The following is a 27,015-nucleotide window of genomic DNA, read 5'->3' on the forward strand; positions in this document are numbered from 1 at the left end:
AAGCAAAGAAAACATGGGCAAAAACCAGCTTCAGGCAACGTTTTCAGGACCTGGATATTAGCCAAAGGCTTAGAGTAACCCAGGAAGTGTTTATGCAAGAAAAACAGTGAAATTTTAGTAGGAATAGCGAATCCTGTGGCATTTTAACTTGCCCATTCCTCTTCCCTGTTGCCCAGCAATGTGGTAACCTTGAAAACCAACAGTCCACAATCATGGTGAAAGCCAGCAGCCTGACAGCCACTGGAAGGGGACAGAGCAGGACTGGAGCGCCTTCAAAGCCCCATTCCCAGAGAACTGTCATTATCTGACCTGCCTAGTGGTTTCCTAGAAGACCCTACTTATAAGGCTGTCTTTATTTGTCCTGACTCGGAGCCCTCCTTTTCCAAAAAACCTCTTGATGGGGAAGGAAGGAAATATTTGTTAAAAACGATCATAGGCAATTGTTGAATATCATGCTGCCTGACGAGGTGGCTAACAGTATGGGTAAAACACAGGCTAACCAAAAAGCTTAAAAAGACAAGTCAGGGTATGACATGTCCATAAGGGGCTTTGAAGAGTTTCAGTATATTCGTGGGAACCTGTGCACATGCCCAGGGAAAGTCAGAGAAGGCCCTAAGCTCTCACGTCTGGTTGGCTGTGAGGCTCTGCACAAGCAAGAAATGAGGTTAAGGGAGAGTTGAAAACTGCACAGTGAGCATTGCAGGCAAGCACCAACAAGTACACAAAGCCCTTAACCAAAGACAGGGAGAGTTCTTAGTTCCAGGTCTCTAAGGACATCTTTGTCCAATCATTAGCTGACCACGAAGCAAACCAAGCAGATTTTAGTAGTTACACACACACACAAAATACAGACTTTACCAAATCCTCCCCCAGCAAAATCACTAACCAAATAACAGCCACATCATCAAACCCTGGGGAGGGGGGCAGAATCTGATTTCCAGAGTTGCTATATTATTTTAAATGTCTTGTTTCCAACAAAAAATTATGAGACATACAAAAGGGGGGTGGGGGTGGGGAAGCAGCCAATAAAGAAGTAGAAATTATAAAAAAAGAACTAAGTAGAAATTCTGAAGTTGAAAGTCACAATAACTGGAACAAAAAAGTCACAACAAATTTGAACTGGTAAAACAAAGGATTAGTAAACTTGAAGACAGGTCAGTTGAGATTATGCAGTCTGAAGGACAGAAAGAAAAAAGAATAAAGAAAAGAAAAATAAACAGAACCAAGCATATGCATATGGCAGTTGCATAATGAGAAGAGCAATAAAGAGAAAAGGACAAAAACATCTGAAGAAATAACTGCTAAAAACTGACCAAATTTGATGAAAAACAATCCACACACCCAAGAAGCTCAATGAACTGCAAGTACAATAAGCTCAGAGAGCCACACCTCGACACATCATAATCAAAGTACTGAAAGCCAGAGTCTCAAGAGCAACAAGAGAAGAGACTCTTCGCATATGAGAGATCCTCAGTGAAGTGAACAACTGATTTCTCACCAGAAGCCATGGAAACCAGAAAGCTTCCATCCAAAGTGCTGAAAGACTGTCAACCAAGAATTCTCTACCAACAAAACCATCTTTCAAAAGTGAAGGAGAAATTAGCGCATTTCCAGATACAAAAAAAAAAAAACGTGAGAGAATCTGTTACGAGCAAATCTGTCCTATGAGAAATATTAAAGGAGGCCTTTTAGACTGAAAGGAAAGGACACATGACATTAACTCAAATACATGTGAATAAAGAGCCCAATAAGGGAAACTACGTAAGCAAATAGATAATTTATAAAAATATTTATAAAAATTGGGACGCCTGGGTGGCTCAGTTGGTTAAGCCGTTGCCTTCAGCTCAGGTCATGATCCCAGGTTCCTGGGATGGAGTCCCGCATCGGGCTCCTTGCTCGGCAGGGAGCCTGCTTCTCTCTCTGCCTCTCCCTGCCACTCTGCCTGCTTGTGTGTGCATGCTCTCTCTCTCTCTCTCTGACAAATAAATAAATTAATTAAATCTTTTAAAAAATTTATTAAAATATAAATATATTGTTAACACTTTTTCCTCTAATCTGACAACTGCACAAAGCAGTAATTACAAATCAGTGTTGATGGTCCTATCACATATAAGATATAACTTGTGTGACAATAATAGGAAGGAGTAAGAAGAAAATGGAGCTTTATCAAAGCCCAAGATTTTGTATACTATAGTTATTAAGCTGGCATTAATCCAAACTTCTTGTTTATCAGTTAAGATGTTAACTGTAGGGGCGCCTGGGTGGCTCAGAGGATTGAGCCGCTGCCTTCGGCTCAGGTCATGATCCCAGGGTCCTGGGTTCGAGCCCCGCGTCGGGCTCTCTGCTCCGCAGGGAGCCTGCTTCCTCCTCTCTCTCTGCCTGCCTCTCTGCCTACTTGTGATCTCTCTCTGTCAAACAAATAAATAAAATCTTTAAAAAAAAAAAAAAAGATGTTAACTGTAATACTTAGGGTAGCTTCTTAAAAAGTAAAAGAAATGACAAAAGAGTGAAAATGTATAAAAACCACTTAACACAAAAGAAGGCAGCATTGCAGGAACAGAGAAACAAAACAGACATGACCTAGGAAAGGAGGAGCAAAATGACAGACAAAAATCTTACCCTATCAATAATGACATTAAGTGTAAATGGATTAAAGACTCCAATTTAAAACTGATCCAACTACATGCTATCTACAAGAGACACACTTCAGATTCATAGACACCAACAGGGCACCTGGATGGCTCAGTCAGTTAGGTGACTGCCTTCAGCTCAGGTCGTGTTCCCAGGGTCCTGGGATGGAGCCCCACGTCTGGCTCCCAGCTCAGTGGAGAAGTCTGTTTCTTCCTCTGCTCCTCCCCCCATCTCATTCATTCATTCTCTCTCTCTAATAATTAAATAAAATCTTAAAAACAAAGACACAAACATTGGGGTGCCTGGGTGGCTCAGTCAGTTAAGTATCTGACTCTTGATTTCTGCTCAGGTCATGATCTCAGGGTCATGAGGTAAAGCTCTACATCAGGTTCGGCGCTCAGTGCAGAGTCTGCTGGGGATTCTCTTTCTCTTTCTCCCTCTGCCCCTCTTTCCATGCATACACCTCTCTCTCTCTCACCAAAATAAAATCTTAAAAAAAAAAAAAAAAAAGACACAAACGGGCTGAAAGCAAAAGTACGGAAAAAGATAAAGCACGTGATAATAACTACAAGATACTGGAACGGTTATACTATCAGACCAAATAAACTTCAAGACAAAAACTGTCACTGGAGACAAAGAAGGCGTTTTATAATGATAAAAGCACATAACGCATCTAACAACAGAGCCCCAAAATACGTGAAGCAAAAAACAACACAACTGAGAGGGAGAAACTGACAATCCAGAAGTATCAGAGACTTCACTGTCCCACTTTCAATAATGGGTAGGACAAAGAGATGACCAGCGAAAGGACAATCAACATAAAAATCAACTAGACCAAAGAGACATCCGTAGAACACTCAAAAGCAGAATACACTCTTCTCAAGTACACACACAACACTCTCCAGGGTAACCATATGTAGGTCATAAAAAAGTCTCAATAAATTTAAAAGAACTGAAACAATACAACGTATGTTCTCCAACCATATGGAATGAAATTAAAAATCAATAACAAAATGGTGGGTCTTAGACTGCTGTGCTGTTCACAGTCTCATTTCATCTTATTTTTCACATCTTCTTCATGTCCTTCCCATTCACTGCTGATATAGTCTTTTATGGCAGCATCCTTTTTTGGATGACAATTTGCCCTTGTGATCTATTAAGAGCTTGGAGATTGAACCATCAAGCCAGAACAAAAGGCTCTGTATAAAAAACCACATGGGAGCTTTGCCTCAAAGAACAGCCATCGACAGTGATCTGTATTTGGAGCATCTATTCTAGCTATTTAGGGCCCTGCCTGGTTCTCAGCCAGGTAAGGGTAACAAGCAGTCTAAAGGTGTGAAGAAGGCACCACTAGACACAAACCAGCTCCATGACAACCAGCAGCTGAAACATTATCCCTTCCATCATTAAAGAAAAAAATTCCCAGGCTTCTGATACAAAGATGTTCAACATTTCTTTCTAAGCCAGTCAGACTAACAAGGAAAACCTTCTCTTTTTACATATTTTGCTCTAAACTCCCAGTTTCCCTTGATGATATGCCTTCTTTAAAAAGAACATCACTGATCTTACCCCTTCCCTGTACTGTTTTATCTTTAAGGTCACTATCATAGGGTTTTTACACGTTTACATTTTTCTCAGCCTTTCATAAACATATTTTAGTCTCCTCAATTAGATGACAGCCCTTAAAGGAAAAAAACAGCCATTTGTGTTTTGTGCTTTTGTAGTTTCCAACCTGTTTAGAAAGCCAGTACTGGGCTCACTAATGCTTGCTTAATGAATATTGGCTAACTCAGAGCATCACGCTGGTGTGTCTCAGTATATACTGGTGTATCCCAAACACTCTAGTTGTGCCAAGATGACAATCCCTTCAGGTCTGGGGTCGAGGAGTGCCGTGGGTAGAGGGTGGAGTAGCAGGAGCCCTGTGGGGCCCCACATACTTCAGTGTGTGTATCATGATGTGAAAAAGGCCAGAAAACACTGGGTTAAGGGACTGATTAGAAACACTGCTGAAAAGAACTGGAAAGAGCTTGAACGTCCATTTAAAAAAAAAAGAGGAAGATTCTTATGTAGCAACTGGAAAATCTTAAGACTTGGGAGTGAAAACCAGCAAGATACAGATAGTAAGCAACACATGCGGGAGGATATACAGACTTTGTAGCTTTTATCTGCACATGGCACACCTGTTAAGGCTGCACCACCGTGGTGGACTCCGAGGGGAACCTGGTGGACAGAGATGAGAAAATTTGTCCTGATAAACTCTTTCAGCTTCTGAATTTTCAGCCAGGTGATGGCATGAAATAAATCTTTTAAAGTTGCCAAATCTTCCTAAGCCTAGCTCCCACTTTCATTACTAGCAATTATTTTCTACTCGAAATACCTTCATGACCAGTCAAATGTTGAATGAAAATAAGGAAAGTCAAGATCTGGTTGCTGGTTAGCTAGCTGTGTTCTGTTTCAGAAAATCCACTGAGCTCTACATTCACTGATGATCTGTGCACTTCTCCATAGGTATAATATGCACTTCAGTAAAAAGTCAGAAGTAAAATGAAAAGATTACTTAGATCAATTGTCTTTTTATTCCTTTATTAAAAGAGTTGTGTGGGGGCGCCTGGGTGGCTCAGTGGATTAAGCCGCTGCCTTCGGCTCAGGTCATGATCTCAGGGTCCTGGGATCGAGCCCCGCATCGGGCTCTCTGCTCTGCAGGGAGCCTGCTTCCTCCTCTCTCTCTGCCTGCCTCTCTGCCTACTTGTGACCTCTCTCTCTGTCAAATAAATAAATAAAATCTTAAAAAAAAAAAAAAAAGATTTAAAAAAAAAAAAAAGAGTTGTGTGGTATTTCATTTATTTGCCTACGTAAATTATCTCAAATTTTTCAATAACGTTCCTCAAAGGACACCTGGGTGGCTCAGTTGTTAAGTACCTGCCTTCAGCTCAGGTCATGGTCCCGGAGTTCCACAATCTCGCTACATCCCTGTTTCTCCGAGGAGTCTGCTTCTCCCTCTCCTTCTGCTCCTTCCTCCACTCCTTCTTTCTCTCACTCGTTCTCCCTCTCAAATAAATAAAATCTTGAAAAAAAAAAAATAATAATACTTCTTCAAAAAATCCCGCGTAACCTGAGTAAGGCCAAGCCCACATGAGATGGGGGGAACCAGGTTTGCCTGCTCCACTTGGCCAACACTATTCATAGCCTCACGGCCCACATTCTCATTCTGGGCTGGGACGTTTCAGTAAGCGTTGAGGAGCATTACTAAAGACCACCTTATTTTTTATTATGAAAATAAAGTATTTAAAGCCACTTATCGAAAATGCCAAAGTCACAAGAGATAAAGAAAGAGACTTGTGGGGCGCCTGGGTGGCTCAGTGGGTTAAGCCGCTGCCTTCAGCTCAGGTCATGATCTCAGGGTCCTGGGATCGAGTCCCACATTGGGCTCTCTGCTTAGCGGAGAGCCTGCTTCCCTTCCTCTCTCTCTGCCTGCCTCTCTTGTGATTTCTCTCTGTCAAATAAATAAATAAAATCTTTAAAAAAAAAAAGAAAGAAAGAAAGAAAGAGACTTGTGCAAAGGGTCTGGACTGAAGGAGGCTTTAGAGGCACGACAACAATCAAATGTAATCCCTGGCCCTGGGCTGGGTCCTGTGATGCAGGACTGTACCGCATCAGCAGATAAAATCAGAGTATCAACACTAGGTTAAAGTTTCCATGTGTACTACGGTTGCATGAGAGAATTTCCCTATTCTTAGTCAAAATACATCGATGTTAGTTCAAGTAAAGAGCCACAATGTTTAGTTAGTATTAAATGAGGGACAGCACTATGTCCCTGTTCACAGGACTTGGGGGAGACACTCAGGAACAGAGGCTTATGATAATGCAAGTGGTGTAAAATGTTAACAGGTTAATCTGAGCGTAAGGTGTACAGATGTGCTTTGTGCTATTTTGTTTTTCCGTAAAATTAAAATTATTTCTAAATAAAGTTTTTTAAAGCCATATATTAATAACCACCAATAAAAAATCAAAACAAGCTTAGAAATGAATCTGGATTTTGATTGTGACAGTTGTTTCTTGCGAGCCATTTTAATTAAGTAAGTGTAATCCCAAGGCATTATTTCAAACTTGCCAAAAAAAAAAAAGTACACCCTCCATCTAGATTTGTAAGAGCTAAATAAGCACCTTCTTAGACCCAAAGCTTAACGTAATCATCTTTAATGTAAGACTCCACCTCAATCATTTCTCATAATGTGAGCCTTGATGGAGAAACTACATTTACAGGAAGTTTAATAAAAGTTCTCAGCCACATGAGGGATTATTCTCGCCTGAGTGGTGAACACAATGATAAATCCTAATAATGACTTACGTTAAGAGGACTTAAAGCACTACCAAAAAAGCAAAAAGAAACTTAAGGTCTATTAAAATGGTACATGTGCCCACAAATGTAATTCTTAAAAGTGAAAAAGATGAAGAACTGCACACAAAACACAAAACTTTCAATCTGCAGAAAAATATGTAGAATTCCTGCCACCCAAGGAAGAGAAGGATTTCTTACACAAGGATTTCTTACACAAGGCACTTTTCCATACAGGAAAAGAAAGAAACTAGACTACACTTAAAATTCACAATCTGCAAGCTGAGTATCATATTTAAAGTAAAAAGACAAGCCACATTCTGGGAGAAGATAATCTCCCAAAAAGGGAGCTCACAGAAGGGCAGTACCTAGGAAAAGCTCTGGCATCATCAGACACTTAAACACAAGAAAAGCAGCAGGGACACCACACCCACACTGCCCACAGGCCTCCACATTCCACTCCTCGGGGATCCTAGGCAGGGATGGGGAACCACCCAGGGAGGGAGCTTCCTCCTCCACCAGATCCCTTTGCCCAGTGCTTCAAGTCAAAGAGGTGGCTCCCAGCGTCCAGAAGGGACAATTTTCCAACATCCCAACTTCGGGCCCGAAAGAATTTTGGTTCTTACAAGATAACAGGGGGAAAAAAGTGCTGAAACTATCTCCCAATCCCTGCAAACCCCCAGGACAATACTTTCTAACGTCTTGGCACTAACGCTAGGTCAGAGTTCTTGGTAACAAGGTACTGGCTCTGCGGCTGTCTATCTAGCAGCATGTAAGATACAATAGCACTACAACACTAAGACAGATATTTTTTAAAAATTCTCTCTCAAAGGTAGGCCTATCCTCCACAATTCCAGCAGGAAGGCTAGCTTCCCAGAGATCAGGAATAGCATAAAACATCCCAAAATACACAAGGCACTACATGTTTTAACCATAATGAAACATGCTAAGGTTGTAACTACTAAATTAAGAATGGGGAAAACGCAGAACCACTGCCTTCTGTATTCTGCTGGAAACTGCAGGACATCCCTAAAGAGGCTTCCTCGCTGCAAAAATTCAGGACAGCAATCTCCCCCCTAGATCCAGTGACCAATCCTCCCTGCATGCAAGGTTGGGGGGAGACCCACAAAGATCAGAGGTTTCACGCCAATCACAGTTGAGATTTAAAATGTATCTTTTATAATTAGAAATGAACATGAAAACTACTTCTTGTATTCTTGAAAATGTCCACTTCCCTAAGAATTCAAATGAAAGAAACAGTTATTAGGAAACCTTTAACAGCAAGTCTTGGGGTAGGCAAGTACTGGCAAGAATACTTTCTTCACTCAAGCACTTTAGAAAATTAACTCATAACAAAAGCTAACAGTTTACATCAGAAAGTGTATTTCTTTTTCTTGGGCAAAGGTCTACAAGTTCCCTCCGTTTCTCACAACTATGGGTAGTTTATCAATCTAAACACAACACAACCTAAATAATTTTTTCCACTCTGACTAATATCAGGTCCTGTAACTGCAGGCAAGAGGTGCACATCTGCCAATAAAAACAGAGAAAAGTCAAAAGAGAACTCATGTTCTCAAGAACATTTAAAGAGAAAACCTCTACAAGTAGACTTCCTACCAAAAATTGCACTTGTGTGTCAAGATAACTCCGAGACTGCCTAACAAATATTCGGAAGAGAACAACCATATTGCAAACTTCCAGGTCACAAACAACTGTCTAAAAAGTCAAGGTTTTAAATAAATGCAAAGTCAAATGCAATTGGCTTTTTTTTTTTAAACCATTACTCATTTTTATTAATTCTAAACATACTGAGTTTCAAAACTGTGTGGGTCAACATGACCAGAAAAGTCAGGCCTTCGGGAGAAGAGGGAAAAGGAACCTTGACACACTTAGAATCACACCGGCAGAATCAGCAGAAGTCAGATTAGATGAATGTTCTGGATAATCATGAAAATATTGCTGCTACCTAGAGTGAACCATATCATTTCTTTGGGCTCCAAATGCCATTGTTTATTAACTAAGGTATCAGGTAAAAGAATAGAAAGTATGTCCTAAAAATGAAGGATAAAAGATACAAAGAAGGAATTCAAATTTTAAAAACTTGGGTAAAAATGTACAATATCTTCATACCAACTTCAAGCCTTAAAGATATAATCACTCGTTTCCTAGGATTGGTTCAGAACTAATGCTGAAATTAAAAGATTTTTTTTTTCTGTTCTTACCTCATAAGACCAGACACACTGCACCCCCGCAAACCTCCGGACACATCTTCCCACCTCCACGTCCTCGTGAGTAGTGTACATTTCCCGGAGACACTTTCCAATGTGTGGTACCATTCTCCGGAGAACCTCCCGGCTCATGATCACACCAGGCCCCCCCATGCAGAAGTTCTCACCGGGTTCCAGGGCAAGTTTTCCCATTTCTTCTGTGGTGCCCAGTCCTGTCTGCCCGAGAAAGAGGGGCTCACTGCTATTCAAACTCCTCAGAAAATTCTCCAGACGGTCTCCTTTGATATACACGTCATCATCTGCTCTCATAAACCATTCATACTTGTCCAAGTAGTGGTCATGCATGTACTTGAGCATCATGAAAGACTTCTTCTGGGGTGGGTAGGAGTCGTCCACGCCCCGTAGTGGCACAATCGGGATTGGTATCGATGTGTCTGAACCCTCACTAGAGAAGAATTCAACTTTCCCAGGAATTGTCTTGGACCATGTTCTGGAATTAAAATAAGTATCAGTGAGAGAACAGTTTATTTCAAGCTTCTCATTTCCAGAAATTCACATATCTACTCATGCTGAATGACTGTGTGTTCAAAAGGAATGATTAAAAAACTACTTGATCTGTTTGCCTCCCCTTAACAGAAACCCAGGCTACAGGGTATTGCAAAGCCCAAATTCATTTTCAAAAGAATCCCAACAAAAAATAATGATAAAGTGTTCAAATATTTCCAGGATAACTAAGTTTTAGCTGTGTCTGAAAACCAAATTGGTAGGGCACCAAGGTCTAGATCTCCCCGTTAATTTTCTGATACTTATCAAGTCCCTACCCACAAACTTCTCCACTCTGTAAGATAATCAAAAATCAAATTCTTTTTGTTTTTTCCTCTCTTCCCCTATGATCCTCTGGTTTTATTTCTTAAATTCCACATATGATAAAATCATGTGATAACCATCTTTCTCTAATTGACTTTTTTTCGCTTAGCATAGTAAAATAAGAAGAAATCAGAGAGGAAGACAAACCATAAGAGACTCTTAACTATAGGAAACAGACTGAGAGTTGCTGGAGGGGAGGAGGGTAACTGCGTGATGGGCATTAAGGAGGGCACTTGATGCAATGAGCACTGGGTGTTATATACAACTGATGAATCCCTACATTCTATCTACAAAACTAATAATACACTAATGTTAATTAAACTGAATTTAAGTAAAATTAAATTAAAAAAAATCAAATTCTTCATTCAACAAGCCTCTCTGAATGCACATCAAGTGCCAAGTATGTGCCAAGCCAGGGTGATGCACAGTGAGCAAGCATAACACCGACGGCCAACTCACAGAGTTGTCATCAGGAGAGACAGACGTTTATCAAGGCAGTCACACACCAATGTGCTTACTGGTATGAATTAAAACCAGCACCCTGAAAGAAAGGTGCACAGCTGTGAAGAGCATACAGAAAGAACACAGAGTAGACATACAGTGCACAGATCGCTTCCCCGAGACCCAAGTGAACATCGAGGATGAGAAACAGGCCCAGAAAGTGGCACGTGGGGACAGGGAAGGTTGCCGTGAGGGGAGCAGGCCTCCTAGAGCTGGGGCCCCTAACAGTACCAGCTACCGAAAGAATGGGGCAGACCAGATGCGGATGAAAGCTGGGCTTCCCGCAGTCCTCAGGGATGGAGGACCGGCTGAGGCCACCAGGAGAGAACTGCTGCAGCCACCCAGACATGGTGTCATCAGGGCTAACTGCTCCACTCCACTGCAGAAGGAGAAAGTCAGGACTCCTGCTGCTGAACGACTGATTTAAGGCCACCATGTTACACCTGTCCCCGCGCCTTCTTGATACTAGAAGCAGTCCAACTACAAAATGCACTTACATAGACCACTTCTAGGAAAAACATCACAGAATGTGAATGAAGCAGTCAATATAGCCCTAATAAGATCAAAAAAGGACCCCTCCCAGGTGACTGTCTCCCCAATATGTTTTTATTTTATTTATCTGTTACACTTATATGTATTGTGGTGAAAAGTGAACTTGACGGGTCAACAAAAACCACACATATCTTAAATGGAAAGTCTTAGGGAGAGAAATAGTCGAAAAAGGTACACACCAAACCTCAGGTGAAGGGGTACAGAAGTAGGGAAATGGGAAGGATAGGGGAAGGGATAAAGAGAACTTTCTTTATTTTGTGTATCTCTAAATGGAGGAAAATTTTTATAAGCATAATATTACTTTTTTTGGAAAAATTTTTAACTGTGATAAAATATACGTAACTTGAAATTTGCCATCTTAACCATTTTTTAAGAATTATGTTCAGTGCAGCATTAAACACATCCCTATCATACTTCAACATCACCACCCTCTGCCTCCAGAACTTTTTCGGCTGCAACTAAATTTCTAAAGCACAGTATTATTTTTGTAATTTTATAAACAATCTACAATGATGCACTTAAAAAGAAATTACTGGTTTTTAAATTCAATTCCTAACCCAAATTGTAAGGAATACAAAATAACTTCAAACTTCTCTCATTCAAATAGAGGAAGAATTCAACGAACTTTTTGTCAAACATGCTTCTCAAAAAATCTGAGGACTACACATACATCGTTTTTCATTAAAACTAGGATTTCGACTATAAGATACACCACTGTTTTTTGTGCCAATAACAAAGAAAAAAAGTGCCATTCTTAATCACATGATGCAACTGTAAAATGCATCCTGATTTCAGCGATGTTAAAATGTGGGGGCAAGGAAATGTACATCTCAGAATGATGTAAGACAGTAGCAGTAATGTTCTTCCCTTAATGCCTATGGATTTAAAATGGACCTATAGGGGGGTGGGGGGGGGTGGGAGGTTGAGGAACCAGGTGGCGGGTAATAGGGAGGGCACGTACTGCATGGAGCACTGGGTGTGATGCCAAAACAATGAACACTGTTATGCTGTAAATAAGCAAATAAAAATAAATAAATTAATTTAAAAAAAAAAAAATGGACCTATTAGGGGGGTGGGGGGGGGGTGGGAGGTTGAGGAACCAGGTGGCGGGTAATAAGGAGGGCACGTACTGCATGGAGCACTGGGTGTGATGCCAAAACAATAAACACTGTTATGCTGTAAATAAACAAATAAAAATAAATATAAAAAAAAAAAAATAATAAATAAAAAATAAAATGGACCTATAGAGTCTTGGGCCATTTATAAAACTCTTTAACAAAGAATTCAGCATATATGGACTCTAGATGCTGTCCCAGGGACTGTACTGCATTTTCACAAAGGATAGGCTCCTGAAAAAAAGGATGACAAGTGAACGTGGCCGGAGCAAGGCAATTAATTCAAAAAGAAACCAACCCTTTCCATGAAGACACAAGTCTCTTTCAAAAATGAGAATGAACTACAACCAACACAGAATGTACAATACCCTGAAGACCCCCTTCCGACGTGGTATCTAGAGGGCAGATGGCTTCCCAACCCCAGGAACTTGGTGACAATGAAGATGTACTAAGAGGACCCCCAACCAGGTCAAGGAGCCCCAATTCCTTCAGTAGAAATGATTTTTGCTTGGCAGTCATAACAATTCTTTGAAAAAGTAATTAATTTCAATAGTTGGCACATAAAAGAAGTCAATACATCCTGCTCACTTGCATGAAAAAGTGACTTAAAGTGTCACTTTCCATAAGACACACACTACCATCTCCTACAATCCCTACATGCTGAAAAAGAGCCCGACTTACTCAAGCCACAACCAGAAAACAATTAGTAAGAGGTAAAATTCACAGGCCTGATGGAGTTAAAATATACTACCATTCTGAAACCTAAGTTATAAACAGTCTGCATTATCTCATAATTGATTATATATGAATAGTGAATAAAATCAACCTAAATTTAGCTTCTACCCCATTGCTTCTGAACTACAATGTGATTAATAAAACAGACCCAGTTCGAAATGGTAAGTACAGAAGGAGCCAACCCCAGAAGCCAGTAAGATACTAAAGCACCATGACATTACCGGAGACATGGGGTGGGTAAGACAATGTCTGCCTCCAAAGGAACCACCTCCTCAAGAGACAACACACAGGTGATGGTTCAGAGCGTGAGTTCTAGAATCAGGCTCCTGGGGTGAGAGTCCTGGCTCCACTTTGGGATAAGCCACGTGTGCCTCCCCTTCCTTGTCTGTAAGCCAGGGATAATAACACTACCTGCCTCATAGGGTTGCTGTGAGGGTCGGTGGATTCTTTGATCTAAAGCGCTCACACGTCTGCCCAGCACGCAGGAAACATTATGTAAGTGCAACTTATTAGGAAAGCCAGGAGTGTGCAAATAAAGTAAGACAGTGAAAGAGAAAATGAAGGGCACAGGGGAGTGTGGGCTGAACATGCAGCAGTCGGTCACAGGACGACAACCAGAGTGCAGACATTATGGAAAACGCCGCCCCTCACACTTCTGGCTAAAAACCTGACACCCGAGCGATCTAGGAGAATTCCGTTTTACTGTCAGTCTTAGACAGCGTTAGGGTAGAAGCCTACTGAGACTTCAACTTTTAAAAGTGGTTTCACTTCTGAAACACCAGAATCCTTCCTATTAGCCCGAGCATCAGAGTGCCTTTGCGTTTGGGCTCCTATCTGCCGTAGCACACAGGACGCGGACAGCAAGCGCCAGCCTCTCGAGAACCACCCTCGCTGAGGCGATTAACGCCTATACTGTGACTTGAAATCATGTAATTTGTCCAAGAAGAGAAACCAATTAATTTTAAAAACAGACAATCTAACCTCAAACCATCCTTAAAAGCCTCTCTGCAGTTTTATGGTAACTCCACCCAATTATTATCTTTTCCTTTTTAGGTAACCCAGGGAAAAACCTCAGGCTGCCCTTTTCTGTTCTAAATGACTGGTGGTTGGAGAGAAATCTCTCAAAATGAAGTTTCTGTAAATCCTCCAACCTTAAGAAAGTATGATCTTTTCATTTAGGGTATCTTTGGCTTCAAGAGCTCAGGAAAGATCGAGTGTTCTGGAACAGGAATCATGATTCACCATCCTGGGGGAGCTGGGGGGGCGGGGTGCCTTAGTGATGGGAAAGAAGTAAAGGAGACACCGCTTAAGAAGCAAGCTGGCCCTCCTTCCGAGACAGAAACAGGTCAAGCTCCTTATTTTCATAAGCAAATGTCAACTTTGCCATCTACAAGTTTGTTACCGGGAGCAAAGAGTTCTCCCTTAATTGAAACCACAGAACATTTGCAGAGCCCCTTGCCAGCAAGCTCAACTTTCAATGCATGGATAACCAACTCTTGCTAAAGCACAGATACGACAACTGAAACTGGAGAGAGTCAAGTAAGCTATCATCTTTTCCTCCGGGCCTCTAAACACTATCCCTACACCGAGTTAAATCACAGTTAAGTGATGCAGCTGGACAATATTAGCTTCGCTAAGGAATGCCTTTGCTGACTCAGGACTTCATAGTCTCTCTTTCTGTTCAGTTATCATTTTAAGAAAACTACATAAAATACATTTGTGTACAAAACTGCATCCACAGCCATGACTCCCGTCCTAAGTACACATTCATAATACATGGGTAAATTTAACAAGCAGGCAAGAGTACATCCCTGTGATGTGTACTATTAAGGGAACAAAAGTACACATACAAAAATAAAATATTTCACAACTTTACCCCAGAGTGTTTACTGTGGTTATTTTTGGATGGAGGATCAGAAGACATTTAATTTTCTTCATATTTTCTACATTTTCTAAATTTTCTGCAACAGATAAGTATAGTTATGGCTGGGGGGAAAGTTTTTTGTTTTTTGTTTAAATTTGGAGAAAAACTTTAAGCTAAAAAGCATCCAAAGAAATGAAAAGATTTGACATCAGAAAATGCTACTTTTGTAATAAATATTTTTTTATTCTATACAATGGACAAAAACTGAAAGAAAAATGGAGTGAGATTGAGTACTTTCACATTTTTAAAATTTTTTTTTCACATTTTTAAAATTTTAATAGCTACAGTAATTTTTACAAGTAAAAAGGGGAGATCTTCTTGATTTCCCCAAAATGACAACTAAATATACTGCCAGACAGTTACAGTGGTAAGTTTGAAAGGACTCATATGATCAAATCATCTCAAAATTTGGAGTCATGGAAGGGAGAACATCATTTTTCCCCTTGTAGAACTGATAGATAATAGGAATTAAAGGTATATATTTATATTCTTCCCTATAACAGAAGAAATTTAATAACTTAACCAAAAGGAACACAGCATGAAAACATGAGCAAGAAAACAAAGCCAAAGAAAAACAAAAGTAGTCAGAGCAGGGTAGCAGTACGGGTACCAGGGACGGCGAAATCCTGGTAGGGGCTGCCTGCTCAGCTCTATGCCCATGGGAAACAGGGAACCAACTGGAGTCCTCTGAAAAGATGCCACCCTGAAGTGGGGGAGCCCACATGGTGAGCCAACTGCCATCACATGGTCTCTCTGTCTGCTAATGGTGGGTCCCAAGCAGCAGGCAACCAAGAGATGTCTCAGGCCTCTGTCCCACTGCTCAGGGTTAAGTAAGAGGCATATTCCAGACACTAAGACCTGACAAAAACTTCTCCCACAGGATCCAGGGGAGGGAAAGAAGGGTACATGTAGTGAGCATCCTTATGGCAGCAAAAGTTTGATGGGGCAGCAGTCTGAGCTCACCCTTCCAAAAAAGTACATGGAGGACAATTCTTTGCTGCCAGTCAGAGCAGCCATGCACTTGAACTTGATCAGGCCTTGGGAAAACTCAGAAGTCTTCCAAAGCTACCAAGTGATAACTCAAGGCCTCTCCTGGAGCTGAAGGAATGCCCTCGGGCCGGATGCTGTAAGCATTACTCAGTCCATTACCTCTGTCCTGTGTTGGTATGAGGATGGAGCGTACTGAGCTGGTTTCTCTTCCTCTTATGTGGTTTCCGGATACATGGCTTCCTCTTTTAAAGTCTCTAACTGCCTTACTGCGTAAACTTATGACGTGAGCAATCTCAATTCTTTTGGAAGTAGGTGGGGAAAGAGAACAGAAATCATAAAACGGTGGGAAAAAAAATTTTTTTAAGACAAATCAAATTATACTCTTTACCATTAATCCTAAAAGGTGGACCTAAGGTGAAAGCAAGCATTAAGACTTCTTTTTCCTCCTGCAGGGTGGATTACAGCTTCCCACTTCAACAACGGCCTGGGCACTAGCCCAGGAGGTAGTTTCAAGGTATTAAGGGCTACCAGCAACCCGTCCTTTGAGCCTAGGTTCACAACAAACAATGGAAATACTCATCAGTACAGACCACAAAAACGCCCTCTTTGAAACCTAAGAATTAAAATTCGGAGTGTTAATAATAGAAGGTGAATTCTGGTCTCATGATACATTTCCAAAGCTTCAAATGTTGGAGAGCGACCTTAGCTGGCTTGTTTTGCCACTGTACATTTAAAAGTGTAAATAAGCAACTAATTCTTAATCGTGCATGAACAAAATTCATTTGAAATTTAATTCTAAGCAAACAAAGCCACACAAAAAACAGCAGCAACAAAAAGTGTTCTTTAACACAAACAATAAAACCACCCTGAACCCACTTTGGCCAACCGCTTTTGCAAGTCAGTCTCCCTATACCAAGGCACTTCCTGGTATCAACCCGCTGAACAGCAGCCCACAGCCACCCTTCAGCCAAGTAGTCACCTGGTACAGGGCACTGCCCTGGGGGCATTAGAAACTCAGCCTGTGACAATTCTATGCAGTGTGCGGTACCGTTACCCACATTTCACAAATGAGAAGACTGGGGCGCAAGGCTAGGTAAATAATTTTCCAAGATCACAGAGCTAATAAACGTTGAAGCCAGAACTCAAATGGGGTCTGATTCCAAAGCCTCCGCTGCCGCCTTCATCCTGCACACTTTTTTCCAGGTTATAACCCACGTTTCCTTTGCAGTCCCTCCTCCATTGAGAAGGCTGAGCAAACAGTCATCCCAGAAAAGGAGGGCAACCTTACACCCACTTCAGCCACTTCCACTGCGTCTGCCTGGCAGAAACCTGTCCACTGAGGACACCTCTTCAGAGTCTAAGCTGGATTAGTTGAAGGTCAGTCAGAAGACTCTACTCTGAAGGTAGCTTCTGAAAGTCTCATTCCGTTTGGGTCCCTTCACTACTGTAAATCCTGACAGATCATTTTCCAGCAATAGGTTGGAAAAACACAGAAGAAAACCCCAACACAAAAGCAGCCCTCACACCTAGGCTCAACTTACAACGCAATTGTTTTAATGCCATAGATAAATATATTTTCAACAATCCTCAGGTGCTGGGTTTGCAAACCCAGGGTCGACACCAAATCAGCAGAATACACCTTTAAAAAAAAACCCAGAAAACTTTTTATTTATTTATTTGGGGAGGGGATAGGGGGAGTCATTCGCAGGGGAGGGCAAAGGGAGAGGAAGAAACAGGCTCCACACAGGCAGGGCTCGATCCCAGGACCACAGGATCATGACCTGAGCCAAAGGCAGACACTTAACTGACTGAGACACCCAGAAGCCCCTACACCTTCTTCTTTTTAATCATCCGCAAACCAAGGTACTTGGTTACAGAACAAATACCACAGCTACAGAGGTTTTAGAAATGACACTGAGTTAAGATGAGTAGATGGGAAAGCTTCACTGCTTTTAAATCGTAACTAAGTTTCTTTTTCCCCCAATTCCATCCACATGCAGGACAGATGCAGACACTGAATATTTACATTCATGTGTGGAAGCCAGGGCCCTCACATTAAAAATTCTGTCACCTGATTCTCCCAAGCACTACCTGGAATTGTGAAGTTACAGAACTAAGGTAAATGCAGTTACAGTATCCGAATACTTCATCAGGACAGGATTAACTGCTACTTACTGAAACCAGAATGATCTCGGACCCAAGCCCAGGGTACCACCTGTGCCCAGCACCGTTGCAGGCACCTACCTACAATTCAACACACTCCAAACCGCATTTCCATTCCCTTCCAAGAGCTGCCCTCTCCTCCTTTTTTTTTTATGCTCTAGTTCTGTAGCTTTACTACAAAATAAGTGTTCACTGCAGAAAAACTCAAAACGGCCAAGAAGAATATGAAAAATCACTGAGCATCACTGTCTATACATTCTGTCACATTTTCTTTTCTATACTACACACACAGATTATTTTGTTTGATTTTAAACAAGAGTGGCTTCATACCCAGAATACAATTTTATACCCTAGTGTTGCTTAATTTAAATATATTGTGACTCTCTGTTCATTTCAGTAAACATATTTCAGCCACATCATTTTTTGTGGCTAGAGAAGCAGATCACAATATGGATAAATCAGCAAAATCAATTATGGTCCACAGTTCCTAAGGCAGGACACCAAAGACACTTGAAATTTCCGGGCGCCTGGGTGGCTCAGTCATTAAGTGTCTGCCCTCGGCTCAGGTCATGATCCAGGGTCCTGGGATGGAGTCCCACATCAGGCTCCCTGCTCAGCGGGAAGCCTGCTTCTCCCTCTCCCACTCCCTTGCTTGTGTTCCCTCTTTCCCTGTGTCTTTGTCAAATATATAAATACAATCTTTAGAAGAAAAAAAAAGAAAAGAAGACATTTCCACTCCATACATCTATCTTTGAGCACATCTTTAAATCCCTTTGAAAAATTCTAGAGGAAATGCTAAATTTCAGATCCCAGCCTCCAAATGCACAATCCCCTTGTTCCTTCACTACTTCCTGCTCTTTCACATTTCCAGGAATCTGTTGTCTCTGCCTTGAAAACTCCTTCAAGACTAAGTGAGGGAAAGGGGGCAGGAGTGTGTGGGTGAGGCCCTTCCTGATCCCCTTCATAATCAGCGCAGGCCTCTTTCTCCTGTGTCCCCTCAGCAGTTAAGGTCCAGGCACCCTGTAGGCCCTCCTCATCAGTATCACCATTTCTTTCCCTCCCTAGAAGACACACCCTGCCAGGATAGAATTATTAATCTGTTTTCAATACAGAGCAGCTTAATGAAGGGACAAGGGAAGTGAAACTAGCCATGTGATGAAAACACAACCGTGCATAAACTTCTGCTGACAACCACAGCTATCCTTGCAATATTCTAACTATTTGAGGGCACCAAGATCTGGAACCATGACATAAAAAGCTAAACTCATGCTCAGGACTGCACAGTCCTCCAGTCACCTTAGACAGGTAATTTACAATGTGAAAGGGGTTGTGCTCCACAAGTTCATTTACAGGTCAGTTATCTGGATTATAGAAGGCAGTAAGTTTTTGCCAAACTGAATTCTAGCTGAGAAAGTATTACTCTAAACTGTTTCAAGATAAGCATGGTTTACTGAGTGTAAGAGTAAGAAAAGGGACTCTGAGGTTTGCTCATTAAGGTTGGTAAAAGAACAGTGTGCCTTCACTGAAAGCATTCGGAAGAGGCCATTAACTACTACAACATCTTGCAACAAGATTCCTATAGCTACAGCTAGTGTTTCTCAAACTTTCTTCCCACAGTTCCCTACAGACTGATGCTAATCTTTAATGGTGCCCTTTATCACTCCCAGGGCAAAGAAAGGAAACCATCCACCGCTTTCCTCTGAGAAAGTAGAGAAAGAACAAAACGGTTCCCCATCTTCAGCCCAGGGGAGGTAAAAACCAAGACAAATATAAGGTGTTGGATTAGCTTGGAGTTCTGGGCAAAAGAAAGGACTAAAAAGCAAAGTATGCATGTTTTCTCTTTTTTATCAAACCACTAATTAAAAAGAAAATCCAAATGGTATCAAAACTCTCCTGGCAAGAACAGGTAAGTGTAGCCAAGAAATGTTTGAAACAGAAGAGAAACAAAGAGGAACTTGTCTACCGGATATTAAAAAATTATTCGACTTTTCCAATAATTTCAAAGGGTGGTACTGGCATAAGAACAGAGGGAAAGATCACTGGAACAGAAGAAGAAGTCCAAAACATACCCAGGAATTTGGATTATGATTAAGATGGTATTTCATACTGGTAGGGAAAAGGGAGCTTACTCAACAGATGCTGCTAAGACAATGTACTGTTTGGGGGGAAAATGAGATTGAGATGATTTCTACCCTTTCTAGAATCGGGGGGGGGGGGGGGATATTGCTTTTTAAATCTCTCCAGGAGGGCACCTGGGTGGCTCAGATGGTTGAGTGTCTGCCTTCACCTCAGGTCATGTTCTCCAGGTCCTGGAATGGAGCCCCACATTGGGCTCCCAGGTTGGCGGGGAGCCTGCTTCTCCCTCTCCCTCTGCCTCTCCCCATGCTTGTGATCTGTCTCTCCCTCTCAAATGATTAAATAAAATCTTAAAAAAAAAAATCTCTCCAGGGCATTAATTTTTTGAGCTTGAGACAGGGAAGGGTGAGGGGAACCCCAAAATCAGTAAAGTAAAAACTGAACTACATGAATTTCTATCAAACTAAGAACAAAGGAAAAAATACAGAAATAATATGAACTGTAGCTAGTAACAAAAGACACAAGGAACACAGGGGATCTGATGATCTGTTACTACCTGGCACAATACATCCCTCCGGAGGAATCAGGTACCATTCCGAAGTGAAATGACCGAGATTACAAATACTCTGTAGATGAGTCCAAACAACTTTCCTGATGCGTTTGCAGAAGCCCAGCAACCCAGAGGCCTCCCGCAAGCTTAACTCGGAATAGCTTCAGAGCTCCACCACAGCCACCTCAGATGTAAAGCTTTTCTCAATCTCTTCATAAATTCACTGCATTTACAAAGCTAAGGATACACCCACCTGCATGTCTAAAGGCCTTCTTCAACCTTTTCCTGTGCAAAACCAGACCTGTTGACTCACCTCCTTGCCCGGCTCAGTAAGTAATACAAGCACTCACACTTGTCTTTCAAGGCCAGACCCTGGAAGGCACTATTGATGGCTCACTGCTCAACCCACGTTCCGTCAGCACATCCGAGCTCTGCTCCAGCAGATCGCCTGGAATTCTCCACGTCTCTCCATGACCACGGCCACGAAAGCCGCCCCCTGCCACCCCCACCTCCAGCCAGACCATCTCCTAAAAATCTCCCTGCTTCTCTACAATCCGATCTCCACACAATGGGCAGAATTAACTTTTAGAACAAAATGCCATCATCTCCCTTTCCTATCTAAACCCTCCAAAGGCTTTCTAATTCACCTGGGAAAAATTCTAGGAGACCAAACATTATCAGGCCTCCTCCGCGTTCTTTCTTTCTTTTTTTTTTTTTAAAGAGTTTATTCATTTATTTGACAGGCAGAGATCACAAGTAGGCACAGAGGCAGGCAGAGAGAGAGAGGAAGGGAAGCAGGCTCCCTCCCGAGCAGAGAGAGAGCCCGATGCGGGGCTCAATCCCAGGACCCTGGGATCATGACCTGAGCCGAAGACAGAGGCTTTACCACTTAGCCACCCAGGTGCCCCCGCTTTCTTTTATTTCCCTTCTTTTATTCCCTTCCAAGGTGGTTGCTGTCTGTAACCTATCAGCTCTTCCCTCTGCTCCCCTGCTCATCAGTGATACTCATACAACCAGTTCCTCACCAGCAGACTGCAGCCCAAATCCTAAGTTCTCTAGACACCACACCACCCTTCCCTTACCGTTTTATTTTCTCCATAGTGCCCATCATTAACTCTTTCAGCATCTTGGCTTCCACTAAAATAGAAGCGCCACGAGAACAAGCATCTTCACCATTGTGTCCTCGACAGAGTCTCGACCCAGAGGACCCATGTATGTATTTGTTGAATAAAGGGATGAATCTTAAGTGTAATTGAGTACTTTTATGAACCAGGATCACTCCTATGAACTTAACAGCTATGGTGTCTGCTCAGGGCCTGTGGAAGAAACTAGCCCTGGTCAGACTCTGATCAGTTACACTTTGAGGTTTGTTGTGCCTGGTTTTTAAAAGCTGTTTCCTGGGGCACCTGGGTGGCTCAGTAGTTAAGCCTTTGCCTTCGGCTCAGGTCATGATCCCAGGGTCCTAGGATCAAGCCCCGAAGGAGACTCCCTGCTCAGCAGGAAGCCTGCTTCTCCCTCTCTCTCTCCCTGCTGCTTGTGCTCCGTCTCTGGCGGTCTCTCTCTGCCAAATAAATAAATAAAATCTATATATTTAAAAAAAAAAAAAAAAGCTGTTTCTTGCATGCTATCAGCTGTCGCTGCACTGCTAACATTCCTTGGTGGCCCTTCTCCCCAGTTCAAGCATTTGGCAGGTCGAGAAAGTACAAGTCTGTAATGATGGGGCTGGTCCATCATTAAAATGCACTAACTTTAGTGCAGACAGGCATAGCTCAGTGAATTTCCCTAAGGCTTTAGATTTCCCTTCTGGACCTCAAACAATTACTAGTAGCCAGACCTAAATTCTGACATTTTCAGTATCTTAGCATAAGATTACTAAAAATGCCAGCATCTCCTTACATCCGTAAAGCCAAACTAATTTTCTTTGAAAAGAAAAAAAAAATAGACTAAAAAACATTAAAGTTTTTCTAAAGGTATAGAATGAATTTGCCTCTTAGGAGAGAAGTTAAAACTGAGCACACCCAGTGCCAAACTGCAGTTCTACCTAGCGCTGTTAAGATTCAAACCAACTTTTATGCCAAACGGCGTGCGACTTCCATTTTAAGAACTGAGTATGGAGTTTCGGCCTGGGCTGCAAAGCCCAGCAGAGCCATAATCATAAGTTACACACTGTAACCTCCATCCCAATTCAGGCCTTCCCCCAAAGTTCCTTAAGACTAAAACCGTATTGTGCCATCTCCTGCAAATGGCCTAAACAGAGGCTTGAGGCAGAGGATCTTAACAGGAAAGCTAAGTCCACCCCCAAGCTTCAAGCAATGGGACTTTTTGAGATCAAAAGATGAAAGAGCTGCAGGAAAGCTGACAGATGCCTGGATAGGATACACTGTTTCCTCATAAGGGTTTTCCCTTTATCCGAAAAGCAGAGTTGTCACAAAGGAGGAAGAACTGGGGCCAGATGGCGAATTGTGTTTCTACTTTCCATTAAATGTCCAAAAGAAAATAAACAATGAGATAAAAGTCCTACATCCAAAAAAGATGAGGTAGGAGACTTGGAAAAGGAGACTAAAAGTCAGAGTGTCAAGCATGGGCTTAGGGAAAAGATCATCCCCAAGTGTAGAAGAGTAGTAGGTCCAGTTTGCGTTACATTTTCTGAGTATTGCTGGTGTACCAGGACCCCTACTGGTTTGTCTACACTGATTCTGAATCCATGAAAATATCTGTTTGGTGGGTAATCTAGTATTTGTCCAAACTACTTTGATAATCATCTGCAGAGCTGCAAGTTCGCAGGGCTTGTCACCCAATGGCAGTCATGTGGACTTACATCTCAAAACCGCCCTCTGAACAATTTATACAGCCCATCCCTGATTTCAGATGTAGCCATTTCTCTTGGCAAAAAGAACCATCTGCATAAAATTCCAGGTAATTCATGGGAGATCTGGGAGTAAATCTTCAGCTGATTTTTATACTAACTAACACAGTCTGATTTTATACTAAGTGGCTACATTCTAAGGTTTTTCAGGCACTCAGTATCCTTCCCAGCAGAACCTAGGCTCTGGACTTAAATAAGATCCTCACAGAAAGACGCAGGAATGGGGAGTCAATGCACTGAGAGTGCTCACAGTCTCCATTGCTCTTTCGTCTTCTTTTTCAATCTTGTACTTCTTACCTTAGAGGAATAAAGATCCATATATGTTTTTCCCTTCATATCTAATGCCTGCACATTTAGACCAGGACTAAATTTAAAAGCCAGTTTCAAAGGTATTGGTTATAAATTAAGAACCAATAGCAACCGGGGCACCTGGGTGGCTCAGTGGGTTAAAGCCTCTGCCTTCGGCTCAGGTCATGATCTCGGGGTCCTGGGATCGAGCCCTCCATCGGGCTCTCTGCTCAGTGGGGAGCCTGCTTCCTCCTCTCTCTCTCTCTCTCTCTGCCTGCCTCTCTGCCTACTTGTGATCTCTGTCTGACAAACAAATAAATAAAATCTTAAAAAAAAAGAACCAACAGCAACCAGCTTGGCCTTGCTCAGCGCTGACGGCTCTAAAAGTTCCTTCTCAGAGGACCTCCCTGCGTTGGTTTGTTCTGTGGCTGGATGAATCCCAAATCATCTCCACATGGAGAGCGTTTCTGTACTTCACAGGTACAAGTTTCCATTAAATCCCTTTACTGGATCCACACCCTTCTCCTACCTCAAATTCACTCCAACACAGATCTGCCATTCCAAAATCATCACCCTTCTAAAGGTTACTTTGGTTAATCCCTCTGTTAATCCTGAACATGATTCCAGTCACTTTTATGACTCATATGGCCAACGAGGACCCAGATACTGGATAACACACACACATCCCTAGACAGAGATCGTTAAGCCCGAATCTACCATGGGCCAAGAACTACTTTTCCCAAGGTTTTCTTTCCATTAACTCAACAGACTGGTGGGATCGAGTATGTAGCAGGCAGCCCCTTGATATCTACAAGTATGCTCTGGAAGGGCTCTAACCACATTAACTTACCTCCCCTCTCGCTCTGCAAGAGCAAAGGTACCTATTTCAGAGAATAAACGATAAACATCAGGGCCACTACTATCACAGATACTGTGTCCTAAGAGTTTTCCCAACAACCTTTCAGTGAGACCGATTTAGCAAAGAAGGCGGCTTGGACATAGAAAGCTGAAGTGCCTTACACAAAGTCAGACTGAGGACCACACCCACGGGAGCCAACCTGGTCCACCTGACCCCAAAGCCCATATTCTTGGGCGTCGCATTCACCATCCAGCCTCTGACCTCTGCTTCCAATGTCGGACATCCATAGCCCAAGGAGCACCCCGACCCACAGGAACCCCGGGAGCTTGGGGTCTGGAAAGCAGGAAGAGACTCAAGCCAAGGGAGTACCGGCAGGGCCGCCCACCGGGATGCTGAATACAGGAGTCGGAGTCCAGGCAGCAGCAACTCACTCACCTGTAGGCGGCCACAGCGCGGGTCTGCAGGTATTTCTGGGCGGTCATGACTCCCACGAAGAGAAAGTTCCTGTCGCGCGGCCCGCCATCTGAGGCCGGGCCGTGAGGCCAGAGCTGCGCCCCGCGCGCATCGCCGCGCGCCCCGCCGACCTGGGAAGCCGCCGCCGCCGCCTGCCCTGGCCGGCAGCCCTCGGGGCTGGCGCGGCGCCGCGGGCCCGCTCGCTTCAGCTCAGAGGCGCGGGGCAGGACGAGCCGCGAGGCCAGCACGAAGCCCAGCACGAGCCCAAGCAGCACGCTGAGCCAGGCGCGCCGGCCGCGCGCGGCCATGCCCGTGCCGCTCTGCCCGCCGGGCCGCCGCCGCCGCCGCAGGCTCCGCGCGCCCTCAGCCCGTCGCCCCCGCCCGCGGAGGCCAGCCCGCCCTAGCGCCGCGGCCGCCGCGGGCCCGCCGCGCCCATCGTGGCCCCCGAGCCGCCCGTAGGCCCCACGCCGCCGCTTTGTTCCGCACGCCCACCCCCACCGCCGCGGCCTGTGCCTTTAAGAGGGGACCATGCCCAGCGCGCGCCGGCGGCGGCTCGAGCGCGACGCGGCGGCGGCTCTTCCCGCTCGCGCGCGAGGGCGCGGGGCCAGCGCGACGGCGACGGCTGTGGCAGCGGAGTCCGCACCCCCGTCCCGCCCCGCCCGCGTCTCTCGGCTGGCTCGGCTCCGCTCGCGCTGCGCCCGCCCCCGTCCTCTTCGTGGCCGGCGCCGCCGCCGCAGCTGCACATCCTCCGGCTTAGCTCGCCATTGCAACAGGAGCCCCTCACGTCACGCACGGCGCGTTATGAAGGGGCCCCGGCGGCGGCGGAGCCTGGCCCCTCTCGGGATCCGTCCGCGCCGCCGGATTGGCGCAAAAGTGAATGGGGGGCGGTTCACGTGGCCAAAGTTTGACAAAAAAAAAAAAAAAAAAAAGCCTCCCGGCGCGCGCGGCCCCCGCCCCGCTCCGCCCCGCCCGCAAGGTCTGCAGCTAGACCGCGGGGGCGGAGGGGGCGTGGGACCGGGCTGGGCGCGGGCGGGGGCCCGGACCGCGGCGCCCTGCAGCCCGTTATCCGCACGGCGACCACGCCCCCGCCGGTCCGCTCTCGGACTCCTGGCGACGGCGCCCAGGACCGGCCCCAGGGTGTCCCCTCCCGGGGACCGTGCCTGCCAGGCGGCCCCGTCCTGAGAGACGCGCTGCCAGCGCGAAGCTGAAGAGGGATCTTTGAAGAAGGGGCTTCTTGGTCCCCGAACTCGGCACGAAGCGCTCGCGCCCTCTCTGAAACTGTCCTCAGCTAAACCCCGCTCCCCACGCCCTGCCCTTCAGCCAGGCGGCCCTGACCGTCTACCTTGTCCGCGTCTTCCCGATTCACACTGTACCTTTGTTCCCGCCGTTCTGTGGGCAGGAGCGAGCGCATATAGAATAAACAGTTCAGGAGCCGTTTGAGACGTGCATGCCTGGAGAGTGAACCGTGAATTCACTTACCTGTTCCCTGCCCCTAGTTTCTAAGTTTAAAAAAAAAAAAAAAATCCATATTTAATGTCCAAGCTCCTAACAGTGCTAGCATTTAATGGATGTTGGAGAAATGGTAGGTGATGTTAATCCTGTGGATGGTAAACACTACTTTTATTTACATTCTTTGTGGGCAGATAGTCGGTTAGTACCCCAAACCTACCTGAATCTTTGTCAATATTTTTACACAGTTCATCCATAAAAATGCCGTGGATTTCTAAGGTTTTGAATAACGGATTCTCTAGGATGGAGTTTAAATTTTATACATTTCCTTTTTAAGGGGGGGGAAAAACAACTCAGCTAAAGCTTCAAAAGCTGAGAAAGTGTCCATACAACAAATGTTTGTATAGAGCAAATATTAGTCTTGTTACCTAG

At 43.9% G+C, this 27,015-nt stretch overlaps 1 protein-coding gene across 1 annotated transcript in view; it reads right to left on the minus strand.

Moving 5' to 3' along the window:
• Nucleotides 1–25,532, minus strand: part of CHSY1 (chondroitin sulfate synthase 1) — a 70,691-nt gene extending 45,159 nt beyond the window's left edge. Inside the window, exons 1-2 of the mRNA XM_046010201.1 lie at nucleotides 25,117–25,532; nucleotides 9,190–9,685 (exon numbers count right to left, since the gene is read on the minus strand). Of these exons, the coding sequence (XP_045866157.1) occupies nucleotides 9,190–9,685; nucleotides 25,117–25,442 (822 nt within the window). The 5' untranslated portion in view covers nucleotides 25,443–25,532. The remainder of the gene's footprint in view (nucleotides 1–9,189; nucleotides 9,686–25,116) is intronic.
• Nucleotides 25,533–27,015: the final 1,483 nt, after the last annotated feature.

Source organism: Meles meles, chromosome 6, assembly GCF_922984935.1.
Source record: "Meles meles chromosome 6, mMelMel3.1 paternal haplotype, whole genome shotgun sequence".
Taxonomy (NCBI): Eukaryota; Metazoa; Chordata; class Mammalia; order Carnivora; family Mustelidae; genus Meles; species Meles meles.